General features: G+C 43.8%; 1 protein-coding gene across 1 annotated transcript in view; it reads left to right on the plus strand.

The window, feature by feature from the left end:
• Nucleotides 1-20,200, plus strand: part of CERS4 (ceramide synthase 4) — a 124,554-nt gene that overhangs the window by 84,771 nt on the left and 19,583 nt on the right. The window contains exons 6-7 of the mRNA XM_030220049.1: nt 4,817-4,867; nt 16,757-16,849. Of these exons, the coding sequence (XP_030075909.1) occupies nt 4,817-4,867; nt 16,757-16,849 (144 nt within the window). The remainder of the gene's footprint in view (nt 1-4,816; nt 4,868-16,756; nt 16,850-20,200) is intronic.

Here is a 20,200-nt window from a genome sequence, read left to right on the forward strand (position 1 = left end):
GAGGGTCCTATGGAGGCCCCTATGCCATCAGGATCTGTAAAGCGAGGCTCGGGGATGGTGGCACCCCCGAAGTGGGAGCAAGTATGTAAAGGCCCGAGACGCCTGCAACGGCAACGATCGGTTTTAAAGTCACCTGACTATAATGGAGATTGGCACAGGAGGTTTCCCTTTTTCTTTTCTTCTTGACTCTCCTTAATGAATAATTGAGCCAGTGGATTGGGCTACTGACAAAGGATCTTTGTGCCACTTGGTTGGTTAAATTGCAAAGAGAGTGGTCGATGGACCTTGGAGAAGATTCATTGAGCTATACATTGCTGTTTTGTGTGTATCTGTTTTACTATTGTATTGAGAGTTCGAAAATAAGTTGGGCTAAGTTTAAACTGCTTGAGGGTCCTGGTGAGGAGTCACGAAGGCGGGTATTCGGCTCACACTTCCTCCTTTAACTACCCATGGTGGTAAACGTGGGCAGTCTTAATACTTTGGTGGGAGGTAGGGAGGGGGGAGGGGATTACTAGGGAAGGGAGAGGGAATGGAGAGAGGTGAATGGGGAAGAGACACGCAAGAGGGAAGGAGTAACGACTCAACAGGGGCGTAGGGGGGGAGGAAGAGGTATGAGAGGGGAGAGTCCTTGGATCAATATTTATCCACTCATTTAGGATAGTTAATAATGTCTGACATAAATTTATTGTTGCTCAATGTGAGAGGGTTGAATATCCTAAGAAAACGACAGCTTCTGTTTCGGGAGATACTCCGCCTTCGGGCGGATGTGGCTCTGGTACAGGAGACCCATCTAAAGCCCAGACATGAATATTTGTGCCGTCATAGGAAATACCCTAGTATGTACTTTGCATCCAATGTGGATAATACTAAAAGTAAAGGAGTATTGATAGCGTTCAGTGGTGCTAAACCATGGAATATTCAAAAAGTTGTCAGGGATAAGGGAGGGAGATATCTTTTAGTGATTTTTTCATTATCAGAACAGGTCTACACAATAGTGAATGTCTATGGGCCCAATTTGAACCAGGGGGGGACTTTTCTCCGAATTAGATCAGCTGGTCTTGAAGAATATAGCAAGCTCCCTAATTCTAGGAGGGGATTTTAATCTCACGTTGCAATCCCATTTGGATAATTCCTCACGCAGTATACGTTATGGCCAGAGGGATAGAGTGAGGCTGCAGGAATTTATTGCACGCTGGCAGCTGCACCTACTTCTCCACGGTTCATCAATCCTCTTCCAGGATTGATTTTTGGTTGGGGGAGGGATCTATACTGGGGCTAGTTGGAACCCACCAGATATTACCCCGTACGTGGTGAGATCACTCCCCAGTGTTGTTGCAATTGGTCTTTCCTGGATCTTGGGGGGAGAGGGGTAGTTGGAGTATGGACGATGCACTTTTACACGACCCGGCCAACGTGGCTAGCTTGGAACAGCATATCAAAGACTATGTCCAGTTTTAACGACAATGGGGAGGTCACGCCTATTTTATGGGAGGGTTTCAAGGCGGTCATGAGAGGCCACTTGATAGCGTTGAAGACACGTGTGGAAAACGCAGTCATCCAGGGAAGTTAGTATATGGGGGCAGTTGGAGCAGGAGGAGGCTAAACTTCACCGGGACGGACCTGGGCCTTCCCCTGATGTTGTAGACCAGATCCGTAGGCTTCGTAATCAAATATGTGATCTTGAGTTGGCAGATCTTTCGGAGAAGCTTCAGAAGGTCCGTCAATCACATTTTGATTTTGGCAATAAAGCTAGTCGGCTTTTAGCCTATAGGCTTAAGCAAAGCACAACTCATAATGTGGTTGTGAGTCTGAGAGAGGAGGGAGGAGAGATCCATACAGATTCTGAATATATAGAGTCAGCATTTATGGATTACTATGAAATGCTGTATGCAGCAGGAGAGGAGGCGTCGGCAGAAGTTATGGGGAGTTATTTAGATGACATTGAACTCCCCAGATTGGCCTATAGTGCTAATCAGGCCTTATCGCACCCCATTGAGCTGGAGGAGATCACTCAAACAATCAAGGGGCTCCCTATTGGAAAGGCCCCGGGACCCGATGTGTTCACCAATAAATTCTATAAGATCTTTGGGAAGCTTCTGGCCCCATTGTTGTTGAAGGTGTTTAACTCCCTGGAGGTCAGCCTGGGGTTCCCTCCTACGTGGAATTTAGCTAGTATAACAGTTATCCCCAAACCAGGTAAAGATTACCAACTATGCGGGTCCTACAGGCCCATATCTCTTCTAGGGGTAGATTATAAAATTCTCACTAAGATCCTGGCGACTCGATTACAAAGATACCTCCCCTCTCTGATTCATGAAGACCAGGCAGGATTTGTACATGGGCGGCAGACATTCGATAATATACGTAGAGCTCTACATATGGTGTATCATACTCAGGAAACACAATCCCCCCTATGTATTCTGCCTTTAGATGCAGAAAAGGCATTTGATAGGCTGAGTTGGCCCTTTCTATTTGCAGTATTAGACAAGATAGGATTCTCGGGGCGATTTATATATTGGCTACAATTGATCTATAAGACACTTCGGGCCATGATCCGCGTGAATGGTAAGCTCTCTAAGCCTTTTATACTACATAGGGGAACGCAGCAAGGGTGTGCGCTGTCCCCTTTACTTTTTCCTATAGTTGTGGAACCTCTTGCAGTAAAGATCCAAACGCACCCCGAGATTCGGGGACCGCGGTTGGGGGGTCTGGAAACACAGGCTCTCCTCTTTGTGGATGATATATTGCTTATGTTGAGAGAACCATGGACCTCCTTTCCGAGAGTTCTTGAGGTGCTTCAAAATTACGTGGCGGTTTCTGGTTTTAAGATTAATCTCGATAAATCTGAGGCATTGGACATAAACATATCTGCTGAGCAAAAAACACGGTTGCAAGCCACCTCCCCATTTCGTTGGGCGCCAAGATATATCCGATGCCTAGGTGTTAACATCCCGAGGCGTATTGAAGAGCTTTTTCAGTTTAACTTCCCCAAAATAGTACGACGGCTTTTCACGGATTTACACAGATGGGAGGGACTGACACTATCCTGGGTTGGGAGGATTAATGCAGTCAAAATGGTCATACTCCCTAGAATTTTATATCTCTTTATGGCTTTACCTTTTTCAGTCCCAGATAGCGTTTTACGGGGTCTTAAGAACAAGGTTTTCTCGTTTATCTGGAAAAAAAGACCTCCGCGGGTTAGGAAGGAGGTAATGTACCAGTGGGGAGGGATGGGGGTCCCTTTTTTTTGTCATGTTTTCAGGCAGCGCACCTCAGAGTGATAACAACATGGCTTCAAGACACAGGGAAATTGTGGACAAGGGTGGAGAAGGGATGGATGGGACCTTTTCCGCTAAGAGCTATTCCCTGGCTGTCTAGACAGGATCTAGGAGAGATAATTAAGGGAAGTCCACCCTTGATTCGGTGGCCCTTGCTTATCTGGGGAAAGATACGAGAGGAGTTATTTCCGGGGCGTACATATTTTCGGCATATGTTCCTTCGCTTTGCTCCCCAGTTTGGGCCGGGAACGCAGGACACTGCTTATCGTACATGGGAGGACATGGGGCTCTGCGAACTAGGACAGATGTGGGAGGAGAATAGGACTGTGTCTTTCGAGGAGCTATGCAGGGAACACGGGCTCTCCCCCTTACAAGCCTTTCAATACTATCAAGTGCGGGATTTCATCACACGAAGGGTGCAGGGAGAGCTTTGTTTACCTGAAACAGGGTTGGAACATGGGTTGATGGGAGGGAGGGGAAGGGGAAGCATCTCGAGACTATATGGGACTCTGCTTTCTTACAATAGCCCTGTGGAACACTATCTGACTAAATGGGGAACTGCCTTAGGGGTGATATATACATTTCCACAGTGGAAATTGGCATTTAAATCCCTGCTTAGAGTCTCGGTATCTAGTGCCATGGTTGAAAGTGGGCATAAAATACTATATTGCTGGTACTATACCCCTCAACGTTTAGTTAAAATGTTCCGAACGGGGTCAGCCCTGTGCTGGCGACAATGTGGTGCAATAGGAGATATGTTTCATATTTGGTGGGCCGGTAGACATGCACAGCGCTACTGGGCAGGGGTATTGAAATTTTTATGCAAGGTGACTGGGGTGAACTAGCCAATGAAAATGGACCACTGTTTGTTGCATTTTAAGCCAGTGGGAGTTCAGAACTCTATACATCAATTTGCTGCTCAGTTGTTTGTGGCAAGCAAGCTGGTACTGGCAGCGGCCTGGAAACAACCATCTCTTCCGGATTTACAAGCAATTTTGTGTAAGTTGGACTATATTTGCTTGATGTCAAAACTTACGGCCTTACGCACAGGACGTTTGCTGCAACACTATAAAACTTGGGATCTTTATGAACAATGGTCATCTTCTCAGAACACCTCTGTCTAGTTGCATATATAGAGTGAAGGGGAAGGTTGAGTCGGGATATGGGGAGGTAGGGAGGGAAAGGGGTTGAGGGGAGGGATAAGACACGAACATACGAATATGTTATGAATGGCTATTGTATATTACGCTTTAAGGTTTGTATTGTTATTTAGTTTATTATTGAAAACAATAAAAAATAAATGGGGAAATAAAACCAGGACTGGCTCAGTCTGCCCCATTGACATGGATCTTCCTGGTCACTGTTTACAGGAGTGATGGGTCCAAAGATTCACAGATGTGAGCCCTGACCCTGATTTTGGACTGTGCTCTGAAGCTATGGTTAACATGTCACTTTTTTAAAATCAAAATAAGCATATAATGTAGCCACACACAAAATGTTTTATCTAATTAGCTAAATACACTTCTCTTTCCTTACAGAAACCCTGGTTTTGGGACCAAAGAGAATTCTGGGTGGGATATCCCCAGCAGGTGAGTAAAATACCCATACAACCATTTATTTTATCCTGGGATACAGTGTCTTGATCTTTCTATCCTATACTGTTTTTAACCCAGAGTATTGGGGTTTAAAAAAGGTTTGGACAAGTTGCTGGAGGAAAAGTCCATAGTCTGCTATTGAGATAAACATGGGGAAGTCACTGCTTGTCCTGGGATTTGTAGCATAGAATGTTGCCACAATTTGGGTTTCTGCCAGGTACTCATGACCTGGCTTGGCCACTGTTGGAAACAGGATACTGGGCTAGATGGACCATTGGTCTAACCAAGTATGGCTACTCTTACGTTCTTATGTAATTAGTGTTCATCATTTTGAACAGACATTGTCTGAGAGAGGGTATTTAAAGATTAATAGATAAATAAATAAGGTGTCCCCTTCAATGCCACTGATATACATTTATATAACTAATAGTGAGGCTTGTGCTAGATATTAATTTTTTTGGTGTAGAAGACCTCAGTCCATCAGAGTTGTGGGGCACTCTCCTATCATCACCGATCTTCCTAGAATTTTCTTTTTGTTATATTTTTTAATTTTATTTTTAATTGATGTTTCATTATATTGAACAGTTCCACACAAATTTTACTTTTAAATAGCCATTCTTTGTGCATAGACAAACTTATAGTGCACTTAGCTTAGATGTGTTGTTTCCAAAGGGACTTTGCTGTTTCAAGGATATTTCCCCTATAAAAACAATATATTAGAATCCAGTATAGATAATCACAACCAAAGTTCAACTCTTCATCGTTCCTTCTGAACAAGAAAATGTAGCTACCAACCGTATCAACAATATAAAATTCTGTTATATGTTAACCACCAGAGTTAAATACTAGTGCTGATATAATGCTTGTGTAGTCTTACCTCAGACAGTCACTTTCCCATTGTCCCCCTGTACAGGGTAAGAGGACATAGGGTAAAGCCCTAGATGGGCAACTGAGGCTCAGAACCAGATGTGGATTCACTACACTTAAAACCTTAATACATACCCTCATCACACTAATCTGTAACAAAACAGGGGTACCCAAAATGTACATCTCATACGGTAATCCCCCAGAAGTATATAACATTACAAATGCACAAGCTTTCTATAGGGGAGTCATTGTTAAGCGCCTTGGGATGCAGTTTGAAGAAAAGGCTTTACAAAGCTCTTTGGGACGTAACTGATGTGAATAGAGCTATAGAAAAGCCAGTTCCTGTCCAAAACAAATGGAAAATTGAGAATGATACCAAGAGAAGAGATGGGTGCCAGGGCCGTAGGCAGCTAATAATAGCAAAGCCACTGAGGACTCTTTGTGATGCAGAAGCATAAAAAATGAGCAGTGAGAACCTGACTCCTTCCTTGTACTTATGCCATCTGTAAACACAGCTGCAGCTCTCCCTGACAGGCTCCCTGCACAGGATCCCTCTGCCCTCTCCTCTCTAGCTGCAGATTGGTCAGTGCTGCAACTGCCCATCCACTTCTGTTGTTTGTTAAATAAGGTGTCTCCCATCTTTGAAAGCTCTACACCCATATGTCAAACTGTGTTTCAGCCACACATTATTAACTGGCAGAAAAATAAACAGACTCGTTAGCTTGCCAAAAATAAAATTAGTGGAGGACTGAGGAATGTCCCACATGATGCAACTCTTGGGACACCTGAGGACCCCACCCCCCTTCCCTTCCTTTGACTGAGAAAGGAGTAAGCTGTGATTGGACAAAAACATGTACTTAATTCTCACATAGCACTGTTGTCCAGGGCCCTCCCTATTCTCTCATTTTATTTTTATTTTATTTGAAAGATTTATGCCCCACACAATCCACAAGTCTTGACAGCTTACAAATAGCATGCATAATTAAATATATACATACAAAAATAAAAAAAATAACAACAAAAATCACAACTAAATTACATAACGTTTCACCTGCCATTGTCAAGGACAATTGTATGAAAGGCCATCAGCATACCGAGGGCCCTGTTTACTAAGCCGTGCTAGAGGCGCACTAGCATTTTTAGTGCGCGCTAACTATGTAGATGCCCCTACTATTCCTATGGGCGTCTACATGGCTAGCATTTTAAAAACGCTAGTGCACCTAAGTAAACAGGGCCCCAAGTGTTTATTTATTTATTTCTGCCTGCTATACCACCATATGGCCTGTTCTAGGCTTCAAAGCAGTTTACAATACAATAAAATGAGAGAGCAGAAGAAAGAAAAAGCTACAGCAACCTAGTGAAAATCTGAAGCAAAGACTTGAGTAAACATGTGATTTCTTAAATGCAGAAAGAATTGGTAGGTTCCTAATGTGAAGTGGAAGCTCGTTCCACATTTTTGGGCCAACATAGCAAAAAGCTGTGGAGCGTGAAGAAGTAAGATGGAGTTCCAAAGGTGACGGCAGCCGGAGAAGGTTGTGGTTGGCAGAACGAAGGGGAGTGTAGGGGAAAAGGAGTTTATGAAGGTAAGCAGAGGCAGAAGGCGGGCATGATTTGTAAACTAGTGTGAGTAGTTTGAAAGTAACGCGAGTGGTAACTGGGAGCAAATGTTCAAGCTAAAGCAGGGGGGGATAACATGGTCAAAATGGCTTGCATTGTAGTGCATCTTAACTGATGTGAATTGAATGAGCTGTAGGCGCTTGAAGGACTGCAGTGAGATGCCAGCATATAGAGAATTACAGTAGTCGCGATGAGAGATAACCAAGGCCAGGACGAGAGGGTGAATAAGAGAGATTGGAAGGAAAGGTCATACTGAAGAAATACGGTGAAGAGAAAGGAATGAAGCGCAGATGACTGAATCACTTTGTGGTATGAAAGTGAGTTTGTTGTCAAAGAACACATTTGCTTGTTGATTGAAGAACACTTTTGCAAAGGGAGGATTTCTGTGTGATGAGCTACACTGGAGTACATTCTGCATGGGACGAGGCAGCATGGTGACCTGTGCCCTAGTGAGGTTTAGACTTGCGCACAGGGCAATCAGCTTTTCAGTAAAAGCCAGCACTGTCATGTCGCTGCTCCTGAAATTCTTTAAGCTGCTTTTCTTTGTCCATTGCCTGGGATGCAGCCGGCTCTGGAGCACACACTGAATCCAGTGATGATGTCATTGGTGACATCATAGACACACTGCATGAAACAATCAATTGGCAGTGTGCCTGATGTTAGGCCAGGCTCAGGGCTGCTTTTGGAGTGCTGCACAGTTTATGTAGGGAAACAAAGCAAAACATTTATGTAACATCTGAATTGACAGGACTGAGTTTTGAGCTGTACTGTTTGTTTTTCTTGCAGGGATGGGCAGTGCCTAGAACTCTGCCTGGTGAATGGCAGGGCTGTGGCAAACTCAAGGAGCATTCAAGATTGGCACTGGGTTCCTTCCTGGCACCCACCACCTGTAATTTGACTGTAATCAGATCTTTGTTATTGATAGTAACAGCCATGAGTCTCAGGAGCCTGGTAGCAGCTCAATTGTCTTAATTTAATTTAAGAGTCTGTATTTTGCCTTTCCCCAGAAAGGTGGATTACAATAAAATTAACAACAGTACAAGCTCAAAAATAATGATTACATAAAATAACAAAAAGCAGCATTGAACTCTTTTTTGTATGAACGTACCTCTCGTATGTTGCTATATCGGAAGTATTGTTTCCATGCATTTGGGAATAAGCCTGGTCGTTTGTTAGTGCGGGTAACTAAGGCCATGGGGCGTAGTCACCATATTTTGGCTTTGAGGGGCAGATATTGTACACCACATGACTGACTTCTTTACTAACCTTTATGCAAAAAAAGTTAGGAGCTGTTTCAACTGAGTCAATTGATGACTACTTAGAGGTTCGGGCATGCTCACCCTGACATCAGAAATGTGTGAGATACTTAACAAACCTTTACAGGCCAAAGAAATTCAACGGGTTATTAAGGAACTTTCATTGGGTAAAGCCCCTGGGCCTAATGGTTATTCAGGTGAATTTTACAAACTCCTATCCTCACAGTTAGTGGGGCCCCTTCACGACTATTATAACACGGTAGTGAGTGTGGGAGCTTTTTCCTTTCTGCCAAAACCCAGGAAACCTTCTGATCTTCCTGATTCCTATTGCCCCTTATCTCTGATTAACTTAAATAGCAAGGTTTTTTCCCAGGTGTTGGTGTACAGATTGGCTCATTGTCTCCCTGTAGTGGTGTGATCAGAACAGGTGGGCTTTGTAAAAGGTCGCCAGTCAGTAATCAATGTGCCCAAATTGCTATTGGCCATGTTACACTGTAAGATACGAGAATCACCCGCGCTGGTGATTAGTTTGGATGCCGAAAAGGCTTTTGACAATGTGAGTTGACCCTTTGTATTCCAGGTATTGTGTTATGTGGGTGTCACAAGGTGGTATTATGGGGCCTTGCTAGCCCTTTATGTGTCTCCGATAGCCTCCCTATTTAGTGGAATCCGTACATCATGGTTTGAAACAAGGTATCTTTCAAAGATATCACCAAAACAGGGAAGACAGGGTCAAATATATTCCGTGTATTAAAAAAGAAGGAAGGAAGACCAAACGGCAGCTGACATGGTTAAAAAGTGAGGTGAAGGAAGATTGGAGGGTGGCCAATGTAACGCCGATTTTTTTAAAAAGGTTCCAGAGGAGATCCGGGAAATTATAGATCAGTGAGCCTGATGTCGGTGCCGGGCAAAATGATAGAGACAATTATAAAGAACAAAATTGCAGAGCATATTCAAAAACATGGATTAATGAGACATAGCCAACATGAATTTAGTGAACGGAAATCTTGCCTCCCCAATCTATTACATTTCTTTGAAGGAGTGAACAAACACGTGGATAAAGGTGAGCCAGACGATATTGTATATCTAGATTTTCAAAAGGCGTTTGACAAAGTACCTCATGAAAGACTCCAGAGGAAATTGGAGAGTCATGGGATAGGAGGCAGTGTCCTATTGTGGATTAAAAACTGGTTACAAGAGAGAAAACAGAGAGTAGGGTTAAATGGTTAGTATTCTCAATGGTGAAGGGTAGATAGTGGGGTTCCCCAGGGGTCTATTCTGGGACTGCTGCTTTTTAACATATTTATAAATGATCCAGAGATGGGAGTAACTAGTGAGGTATTTAAATTTGCTGATGACACAAAGTTATTCAAAGTTGTTAAATCACAAGGGGATTGTGAAAAATTACAAGAGGACCTTACAAGACTGGCAGATGGCAGATGACGTTTAATGTGAGCAAGTGCAAAGTGATGCATGTGGGAAAGAGAAACCCAAATTATAGCTACATAATGCAAGGTTCCACATTAGGAATCACCGACTGGGAAAGGGATGTAGGTGTCGTCATTGATGATACGTTGAAACCCTCTGATCAGTGTGCGGTGGTGGCTAAGAAAGCAAATAGAATGTTAGGTATTATTAGGAAAGGAATGGAAAACAAAAATGAGGACATTATAATGCCTTTATATTGCTCCATGGTGTGACCACACCTCGAATATTGTGTTCAATTCTGGTTACCGCATCTTAAAAAAGATATAGTGGAATTAGTAAAGGTACAGAGAAGGGTGATGGAATGATAAAGGGAATGGTACGACTTCCCTATGACAAAAGTCCAAAGCGGCTTGGGTTCTTCAACTTGGAGATGAGACGTCTGTGGGGAGATATGATAGAGGTCTATAAAGTAATGAGTGGCGTGGAATGAGTAGACATGAATTGCTTGTTTACTGTTTCCAAAAATACTAGGACTAGGGGGCATGCAATGAAGCTAAAAAGTAAATTTAAAACGAATCGGAGAAAACTTTTCTTCACTCAACATGTAATTAGACTCTGGAATTCGTTGCCTGAGAATGAGATAAAAGCAGTTAGCTTAGCAGGGTTTAAAAAAGGTTTGGATGGCTTCCTAAAGGAAAAGTCCATAGACCATTATTAAAATGGACTTGGGGAAAATCCACTGCTTATTTCTCGGATAAACAGCATAAAATGTATTGCCTGAAGTGGGAATTGAACTCAGTTCCTTGGTTTCCCAGGACCAAAGTCCACCACCCTAACCACTAGGCCACTCCTCCACTCCTGGTCAGCAAAAATACAGAAAAAAACAGGTTTTTTCCATTCTTGTGGTGCACCCTCTCCCCAAGATCTTGTATAGCCATCTCCCACCCCACACAAAGATATGTCTCAGTAAAAGGTCTACTTCCCCCTCTCCCATTGCTTGCCCAACAAATCACACTAAATGCGTAAACATGTTTTTGGGTCCGGTCTAGTTAGAAGGAGTGTGGGTCGCAAGGTTTCCTTGCACAATTTCACAAGGCCATCCTGCAGCCTGATCTAGTTAGCAAGGATTGTAAACAGCACATAGAATAGTTAGGGGAGGGAATGAAATAAATCTTACAGGTATTCCTTGTTTCATTATTCAGAGGGGTGCTCTGAACATACAAACATTAGGGGTCCAAGCTTCCCCAAGTTCCCTACAAGGACCATCTTAGCTGTTTCCCACAAAGTAATAGCACTATGATGACTTCCCTTGTCCTCTCCTTCCCTAACATTCTGTGCAGTAAATTTTTGCCATGCCTTACGTAAATAAGATTGAAACTGGAGTTTGACACTAAGGGGTCCTTTTACAAAGGTGCACTGAAAAATGGCTTGTGGTAGTGTAGGCACGGGTTTTGGAGATAATAAGAAATTTACCCCTTTCTCCTGGTGATTACCCAGACCAAATTTCAGTGGTTTACAGTCCATGATAGCAGTGGTGTAGCTAGAACTGCTATTTTGGGTAGACCAAGAGCTAACTTGAGTGGGTCATTGGGCCACCCCCACCCTGTAGCTCAAAATCTCCCCTGCTTTTTCCCTAGGGTTTTTTTTATTTTACCTTCCCCTTTGCATCCAACATCTCTTTCCTCCCACCCCCTCTGCCCCTAGTCCCAAAATGTCTGCATCTGTCTCGACCAGAGACCAGCAACTCTCCCTCTCTCTGAACTCCCCTATCCCTCCCTGTTATACTTCTGAGGCAGCAACGATTCATATTTTCTGCCTGCACCAATGCCACAGGCTTCCCACCAGTGGGAAAACAGGAAGTACTGTCAGCGAGGGTGGGATGCGGCAGAGGAAAGCCTGTGGCACCAGTGCAGGCAGTGAATATGAATACTGTTGCCACCGGCGATGCTTCAGAAGTACATAGGGGAGAAACGAGAGGAATTCAGACAGAGGGGGAGTTATCAGTCTGCTGGTGGAGAGGGGGAAATGAGGTGGCACTTCTGTGGGCCTGTGCTCACCCAGCCCCCCCCCCCTCCAGTATCTATGCCACTGCATGGTAGGATTCATAGTCATATAAAATTGCCTCCATCCATCAATTGATAGCCCTCATACTGGCTCACTGCTGCCACTATTCAAAAAAAGAAACTAGGATCATCAATGTTTGGCACATAAATATTACATATAAACATCTTATTTCCCCCAAAACTCCCCTATCACCACCACAGTGCCCTCCAGGATCTACCACATTTTTATAAATGGCACATCTAAGATGGCTACCTCTTGCTGTCTGGAAGCAACACAGAAAATAAGTCCTCCACAACAAGTCCAAAGCAAGCCAAACAGTGGAGACAACTAAGGACAACTAGATTCTTCAATATCTTCTACGGTAAATCTTCACTCATCTCGACACGGGCTGTGTTTTGGCTATAGGGCCTGTATTAAGAGTCTGAAAAATAGCTTATGTAAATGGAAAGCACAGTAGAGCGCAGGTGCGCCTAACGGCAAAGATCCAAACACTTAACGCCACAATCTGAACACTTAATCAACAAGAGCCATTCTGGCGCGTTGTAATTCACTATCACACCACAAGCTTCTGACTGTGTCAAAAACCCCTTCTTGCCTCCCATTAAAAGCTGAAAACACCACATCCCCCACCCAATCCCTTCTCAGCTTTCTATGTTTGGCCTCTGATAGATGTGTCTCCTGCATAAGATCCACATCCATCACTCTCCTCTGTAAATGAGTCAGAATCTTAGTTCTCTTCTCTGGAGAGTGGATGCCATCCATGTTCAAAGAAAGCAACTTCAGCTTTATCCAAATTTGTTCTCACAGATTCTTCTCATAAACCCTTTAGCTAAATATGCTCCTGACGCCTGTGAATCCCAGTCTTGTCCCACCAGCCCTGTCCCCTGATCCTGCTACTGAACCCATTTGCAGCAACACATCCCATCCATCACTGCTTTTCCCCCTAAAGGGTCCCACCATATTAAATACCTTTCAGGAGCTCCAGAAACTCCCCATCTTCCACACAGTCTCCATACACATAATACACCAAAAATCAAGGTCTGCACTCGCACACACATAATCAGCATTCACTCCCCCCCCCCCACCCTACCATCCCATTCCCTTAGGTCTCCCCTCCTCTACCGCCTGTACAGGTCCCCTTTGTTCTCCCCACCTGACATTCCCCCAATTCTCTTCCTCCACCTCCATGTCCTAGCCAACACATGCTTCAGGGCCCCTCCCCCCACTCAACCCTTACAAAACTAATGACTATAATCTCGCCCCTCCTCCATCTCCTTCCTGTCAGCTTCTTGGAGTGGAGGAGTAGCCTAGTGGTTAGTGCAGTGGACTTTGATCCTGGGGAACTGAGTTTGATTCCCACTGCAGCTCCTTGTGACTCTGGGCAAGTCACTTAACCCTCCATTGCCCCTGGTACAAATAAGTACCTGAATATACTATGTAAACCGCTTTGAATGTAGTTGCAAAAACCACAGAAAGGCGGTATATCCAGTCCCATTTCCCTTTCCCCCTTAACAGAATAGAAACCCAGAGGAGAAACTCAAATAATAAGCATCCAATACTGGTATAACATCTCTTCATCCAATACAGGCCATGAAGAAGAATTACCACGTAGCAAATTATCACTGTCAGAGTTTGTCATGCACCCCAAATTTGTCTCAGTCACCAGTATCAGCCCATTGTAAAAGCATGAGATCTAGTTTCCTCCAACAGCATGAATCTGATCTGAGTATAAATGTCAGAAGCTGGAGCTGTGTGCAGTGTTGCACTAGTTACCCTGCTCCAGCAATCACAGTTATCTGTTGCATGGGAGCGTGGATAATCTCCTTCCATGTTTAGCTGGCACTGCGTGGTTTTACCACAGCTTCTGCACTGAGTGCAGTCCTCCACCAGCAAAGTCGCGCTTTATAACCAGTTCAAAGTCAACTGAAATAAAATAGAGTCTCAATTTGCAACCCCCCAGAACCACATGGCATAACAAGTGCAGAACAAAGGTGCATCTTTCGAGCTGCTCACCTACAATGCCTTGGTATGTCTTAGTCATCTGCCTACTCCTCCAGACTCGGGAGGGGGGGGGAGAGAGTTATGTTGTGTCTGCCAAAAAGCCTTCAGCTCTTCCACTTTAGTGTACACTTTAACTCTCCCCGATGATAAACCCAGACTTTGACTGGGTACTGAAGTGGGAATTGGATCCCTTTGTTGTAAACTTGAGAGCAATAAGATGTTATTTCCTTATGCTTCACCACCACTTGAGCTGAAATATTCTTGAAGAGCAGCAGTTTGGACCCCCGGTATTTCAAGGTCTCCACAATCTAATATGTCTTTAGCAAGTGCATCTTGGCCTCATAATTTAGGACTCTTACTATTACTGCTCTAGTCCTCTGATTGGGGTCACCCTGCAGGTCCAACAGTCTACCCACATTTCTCTGCAGGCCCAAGCAAGAAGGAAGATCTACTCCATGCGCCTTCTGCAGTTTCGCATCTGGTATTGTCTTGGGTAATCCAATTATCCAGATGTTATGCGTTTTGTGGTTTGCCTGATCATCAGCCCTCTCCATTAGCGCATATTCAGCCTTTATAGCTGCCAACTTGTAACTGTAAATTCTCTGATGCCATTTCCTCCACTGTAATTTTGTATTTATTTAATCCATATTTTCTATACCACCTTTTTTGCGGAACAAGTCAAAGCAGTTCATAAGTAAAAAAAAAAATCTGAGAAAAGAAAGAAACTCCATAATTAAAATAATAAAGTCAAATCAATTCAAGAGCAACACTCAACAAATATTGATTCCCTCATCCGACACAGTTCGGCCTATTACCTACCCCAAAAGGGTCATCGAATACTTTGGTGAAATAATGGTGCTTGTTTGCTGCGTGACTCACCAACAAATCTTTCCTGTCCTACATCATAGTCTGCAGTTGAGACACTTAATCGTTTAAAACTGTAGTTACATACTGCGTCAAATGGTGAGCTACCTGTCCTAACATTGTCAATGCCAGCAGCTCAGCCCCTGCTGCCATCTTGTATATACCTTATGGCTTCTCTGCCATTGATTTTCAGGCTGTGCTTGTCATACCCCACAACCGCCAGTCTCTGCCAGCTGATGTGCTCTCTATCCAGCTGCATGTCCCACCTCTGTAGTGGTCACTTAAAGGGGCAGACTAAAAGAGTTCAACTGTTATCGGGGTTCAGTCAAGAGGAGCTCTGCCGGCTTGAGCCTCCTTACCTTTGGGTTATTATCGTGACTGCCTTTAATGTGTACTCTGATATGTAATTAAGACTAGGCCTCCTTATCTGGAAGATAATTCTGTTGTCAGGTTGATCACCTTATAAAACTCACTATAACAGAACTCCCAAGATACCCAGCTCCTGGAGAGAAATTTTAATCCACTCCTGGATTTCTGACAACCCTATCCCGATGCATTATGGGACCCACAGCACTGATTTCAATGGATAGAATCAGGGACTACAAATACCACACTGCATTATGATATAAGTTCAAAAACAGGACTGGCTAACACGTCTTCCTCCTAGAACTGGGAAACTTCTCTCCACGAAACTTCCACTTATCCTTCTCCCCAGCTTGGCTATCGCATAGTGACATTCCTTGGCCAAGAAGCATACACTGCAGCTCCCTTCAGATCCTCAGTATAAGTGCACCCTGAGCTGACTGGTAGGTACTGCTGTGGTATGACAGCCAGGTGCTTTCCTCCATTGAGACTACACTGCAGGTGAAGGGCAAGGAGCTGGGTCTCCCACATCCAAATGAGCCCACATCCAAAGGAGACACTATTAAAGGAAAGGATAGTGAACTTAAATGCAAGTCCGAAAGAAGGGGAAAGGCTGATGTGCACCTACCAATAAAGAAACCTTGGGGTGATAATGCTCGATTATCTCAAAGTGACAAGGTGGGCTGCATAGAAAAAGGCAATCCAGAAAAAAAGGAACCAAAATGGTGCAGGATCTTCGTCAGGCATCAAATGAAATGAGATTTCAAAGTCTAAACACGTATACCTTAGAGGAGAGACGCGACAAGGGACCTGTGTTACAGACATTCAGCTATCTGAAAAGTATTAATGCACAAACTAACCTTCTGCAAAGAAGGGGAATCAACAGAACCAGGGCTCATGATATGAAGCTTCAAGGAGGTAGACTAAGGAATGACATCAGGAAGTATTTTCTCATGGAAAGGATGGATGATGCATAGGAGGACTCCCATAGAAAGTGGTGGAAACAAAAACAGAGAGGGGAGCAAAAACTCAGTGGGTCTGCCCAGCCACTACACTGTCTATAGTACTGTGTTCTTAGAGGAACTTGAATGGGAGAAAGGAGAGATGGAGAGGGACCTGGAAACAGGGTGACAGAGGAGGAGATGGAGAGGAATCAAAGGAGGATTAAAGTCAGGGCAATTTCTCAAAAACAGGACTGTCCTGTATAAAGGGAAACATTAATTCATCCACAAGTGATGATCATGATCTTGTGGGAAAAGGGGGTGGGGTGGAATGTAAAGAGGGGCCACAAGTCTGCAGTGGCACAGATCAAAGAATTTAAAATGTGAAACTATAAAAATCTAGTTTTGTAATTGGTTGGGGAGAATATGAGGTGCCACTCTTCCCCTGACTGGTTTCTTATTTTCTGTTCCTTTTGCTGCAGCCATTACTTCCTGTGTTATACTGGTACTACATATTGGAGCTGGGCTTCTACTGGTCTCTGCTGCTCACCATGGCATTTGATGTGAAGCGAAAGGTGAGTGCAATGATGCAATTTTATGCTTATGAAAAGAGTAGCAACACTGCCCCCCCCCCCACCAAAAAAGAAAAGAAAAAAGCAAATATGTGGCACCCTTGTCAGTTAAAAGAAACAAAACCATTAAAAGTCAACTTCTACATTCCAATTTTCACTTCCCTTCTGAGGAATGATCAGTGTTTAAAGCCGTTGCAAACTTCACCTGTCTTACTTGCTCCCACCATTATGAAATTGAGTAAATCAGAGTGCCTAGTATTGATTGGCATCAGAAACCCCCTTCCTTCCTTCCTTATGTGAATGTCATAATGATACAGGGAAAACTGAAGACCAGATACTATTAGTGTTGTTACTTATTTTTATAGTCTAACCAGATGAAGATAAGCTGTGCTATGCTGGGTCAGGCCAAAGGTCAAACAAGTCTAGCATCCTGTCTCAGGGCCAGATGCACTAAGGTCCTCGGAAGAGCCCTTCCCTTACCGATTCCATAGCGAATCGGTAGGGAACGGCCATGCATCAAGGAAACTGAATGCAAATGAGCTGCTCGTTGTAGCTCACTTGCATTCTCTATTCCCTCGGAAGCCAGTCGGCCGGTCGAGCATGCGCAGAGCAGCCAAGCGTTATGCTGGCTGCTCTGCGCATGCCAAGGACGTCCTTTATGGACATCCTTCACTTAAAAAATAAAAAGGACATCTCTGCCGAGGCACACCTTCTCTCCCTGTAAGGCATCCCGCAGGTGGCAAACTGCATCTGCAAGCCAGGGATCGGGGAACCGATCTTCAGTCTTCTACTTTCCTCCTTGTCCGCAGTTCAGAACCTCTCTCTCAAGCCCCTCCACACCGTGTTATCAAACTCATACCTGGCAGCTATCGGCGGCTTGTGCTCCGGTCGCCTTGCCCCGGGGTGTTAGCAGCACATCCGATGCCCCTCCTCCGGGTCTCTCTCAGCCAATCACAGCGCATTTAGCTGTCACTGGTGTCAGCGAAATGCGCTGTGATTGGCTGAGAGAGACCTGGAGGTGGGGCATAATCGAAAGAGACGTCCAAATAGTTTTTTGATTTGGACGTCCTCGCACCCATCAAAAAAATCTGGGGGAAAAACGTCCCAGTGCTCGTCAGGGACGTCCTTTTTTTTGGTGAAGGACGTCCGTGTTAGGCACTTTAGAAGGTCGGCCCTGACGAGCACTTGGACGTGGCTAGGCAAAGGTTTCCGGCTGGTTGTTTTAGTGAAGGACGTCCATAAAGGACGGCCCTGACGAGCACGTGGACGTTTTTTTCCCAATTTTTTTTTTGTTGTTAAATTTATAGAAGTTTTTAGAGGTGAATAAATCCCACGCAGCCCCAACAAGAGGTACAGACCTCCCGTTAGATTTTCCACGGTTAGGCAATCGGAAAACGGTAGTGCCTCTCATTACAATATGATTTATACACATTGGGGTACTAATTTGCTCATCTGCATTCCGTTTTCGTTAGCTGCTACCGTGATCAGAAAATGGCTCGGAGAAGCCTTTTGTGCATGCCACGGTTTACTACTTGCTCGTTAATGGCTCGTTAAGATTAGTGCATCTGGCCCTCAGACAGCAACCAAGTTATTAGGAAATAGCTGGAAGATAGGTGTTTCCAAGGTCTACTTGGCTAATAATTGTTCATAGACATTTATCTAAGAATTTGTCTAAAACCCTTTTAAACTCAGCTATTAAGATATCTTGACCACATCATCTGGCAACAAATTTCACAGTCTGATCGTTCATTAAGTAAAAAAGTACTTTCTTCAATTTGTTTTAAATTTGCTACCTGCAAAAGCTTCACCTAAACATAAAAAATGTTTTTTTTACTGATTTTGGATCCTTATTTACAAAGCCTTAACACATGGGGTCGTAGTTTGCTCCTTAACATATAGTAACATATAATAAATGATGACAGATAAAGACCTGTAAGGTCCATCCAGTCTGCCTAACAAGATAAACTCATTTTACATGGTATGCAATACTTTATATGTATTCCTGAGTTTCATTTGTCCTTGCCATTCTTGGGGCACAGACCGTGAATGTCTGCCCAGCAATCTTCTTGTACTAAAAGTTCTGAAGCTAACGTCAAAGCCCCTTAAAATTTACACTCCAGCCCATCCACATCTATTCAGTCACGATCAGGGCATAGACTATAGAAATTTGCCCAGCACTGGTTTTGCTTCCCAGTTACCGGTGTTGCCACCCAATCTCCACTAAGATTGGGTGGCAACAGCTTGTAGGTCATTGGTCTTTGAAGTCTTCATCTGCTAATGCAGCCCTATCATTTACGTAAAGATTGTTGGGAGGAGGGGGATGGAATTGTTAGGTTTGTCTTCTTGTTAGTGGCTTGGAGGGCCATAAGAGCCCAGACCTTCTGAGACTGGGTTCTGCACTCCTTGGAGAGGGGGATTAGAGGCGCGGGACAGGTGGGAGGGTGGGTGAATTTGTATTGTTTACCTTCATATTTTTTATATTATTGTGTAGACAAAGAAAACAACAAATACTCTGTTGATATGTTTACTATGTTTATTTTCAATAACATTGTTTAAACATAAATCTGCTACCTGTTAGTTTTATAAAGTGCTCCTAGTCCTAGTACACTTTGAAGACATTAATAACTATTCCTTGTTGTCCTGTTGCATCTCACTTGTGATTTTATAAACCTCTGTCATAGTAACATAGTAGGTGACGGCAGAAAAAGACCTGCACGGTCCATCCAGTCTGCCCAACAAGATAAACTCATATGCGCTACTTTATATGTATACTGTTGAAAATTCAACTATATACACAAAAATAACAGATACTCAATGTATGAGAGAAATAAAAAATCTTATCTTTTATTGTCTATGACTCAACTGTCCTCCCTTGGACAGAGGCTGTGTAAGAACGTTACACAGGAAGCAAAATTTTACTTACAATATCATCCGTCAAATCAGAAACATACAGGAGACTTTTTTGCTGTTCCCACATAACCTTGTCTGTGTCCTTCAGAAGGCCTGCTAGACCAAGCAGATATTATATACAATACCTGACCTTGATTTGTATCTACCATTTTCAGGGCACAGACCGTAGAAGTCTGCCCAACCACTAGCCCTGCCTCCCAACCACCGATGCTGCCACCCAATCTCCGTTAAGCTTCTGAGGATCCATTCCTTTTGAACAGGATTCCTTTATGTTTATCCCACGCATGTTTGAATTCCGTTACCGTTTTCATCTCCACCACCTCCCGCGGGAGGGCATTCCAAGTATCCACCACTCTGTCGGTGAAAAAATACTTCCTGACATTTTTCTTGAGTCTGCCCCCCTTCAACCTCATTTCATGTCCTCTAATTCTACCGCCTTCCCAT

The sequence above is a fragment of the Microcaecilia unicolor genome, chromosome 11 (assembly GCF_901765095.1).
Source record: "Microcaecilia unicolor chromosome 11, aMicUni1.1, whole genome shotgun sequence".
NCBI lineage: Eukaryota > Metazoa > Chordata > Amphibia > Gymnophiona > Siphonopidae > Microcaecilia > Microcaecilia unicolor.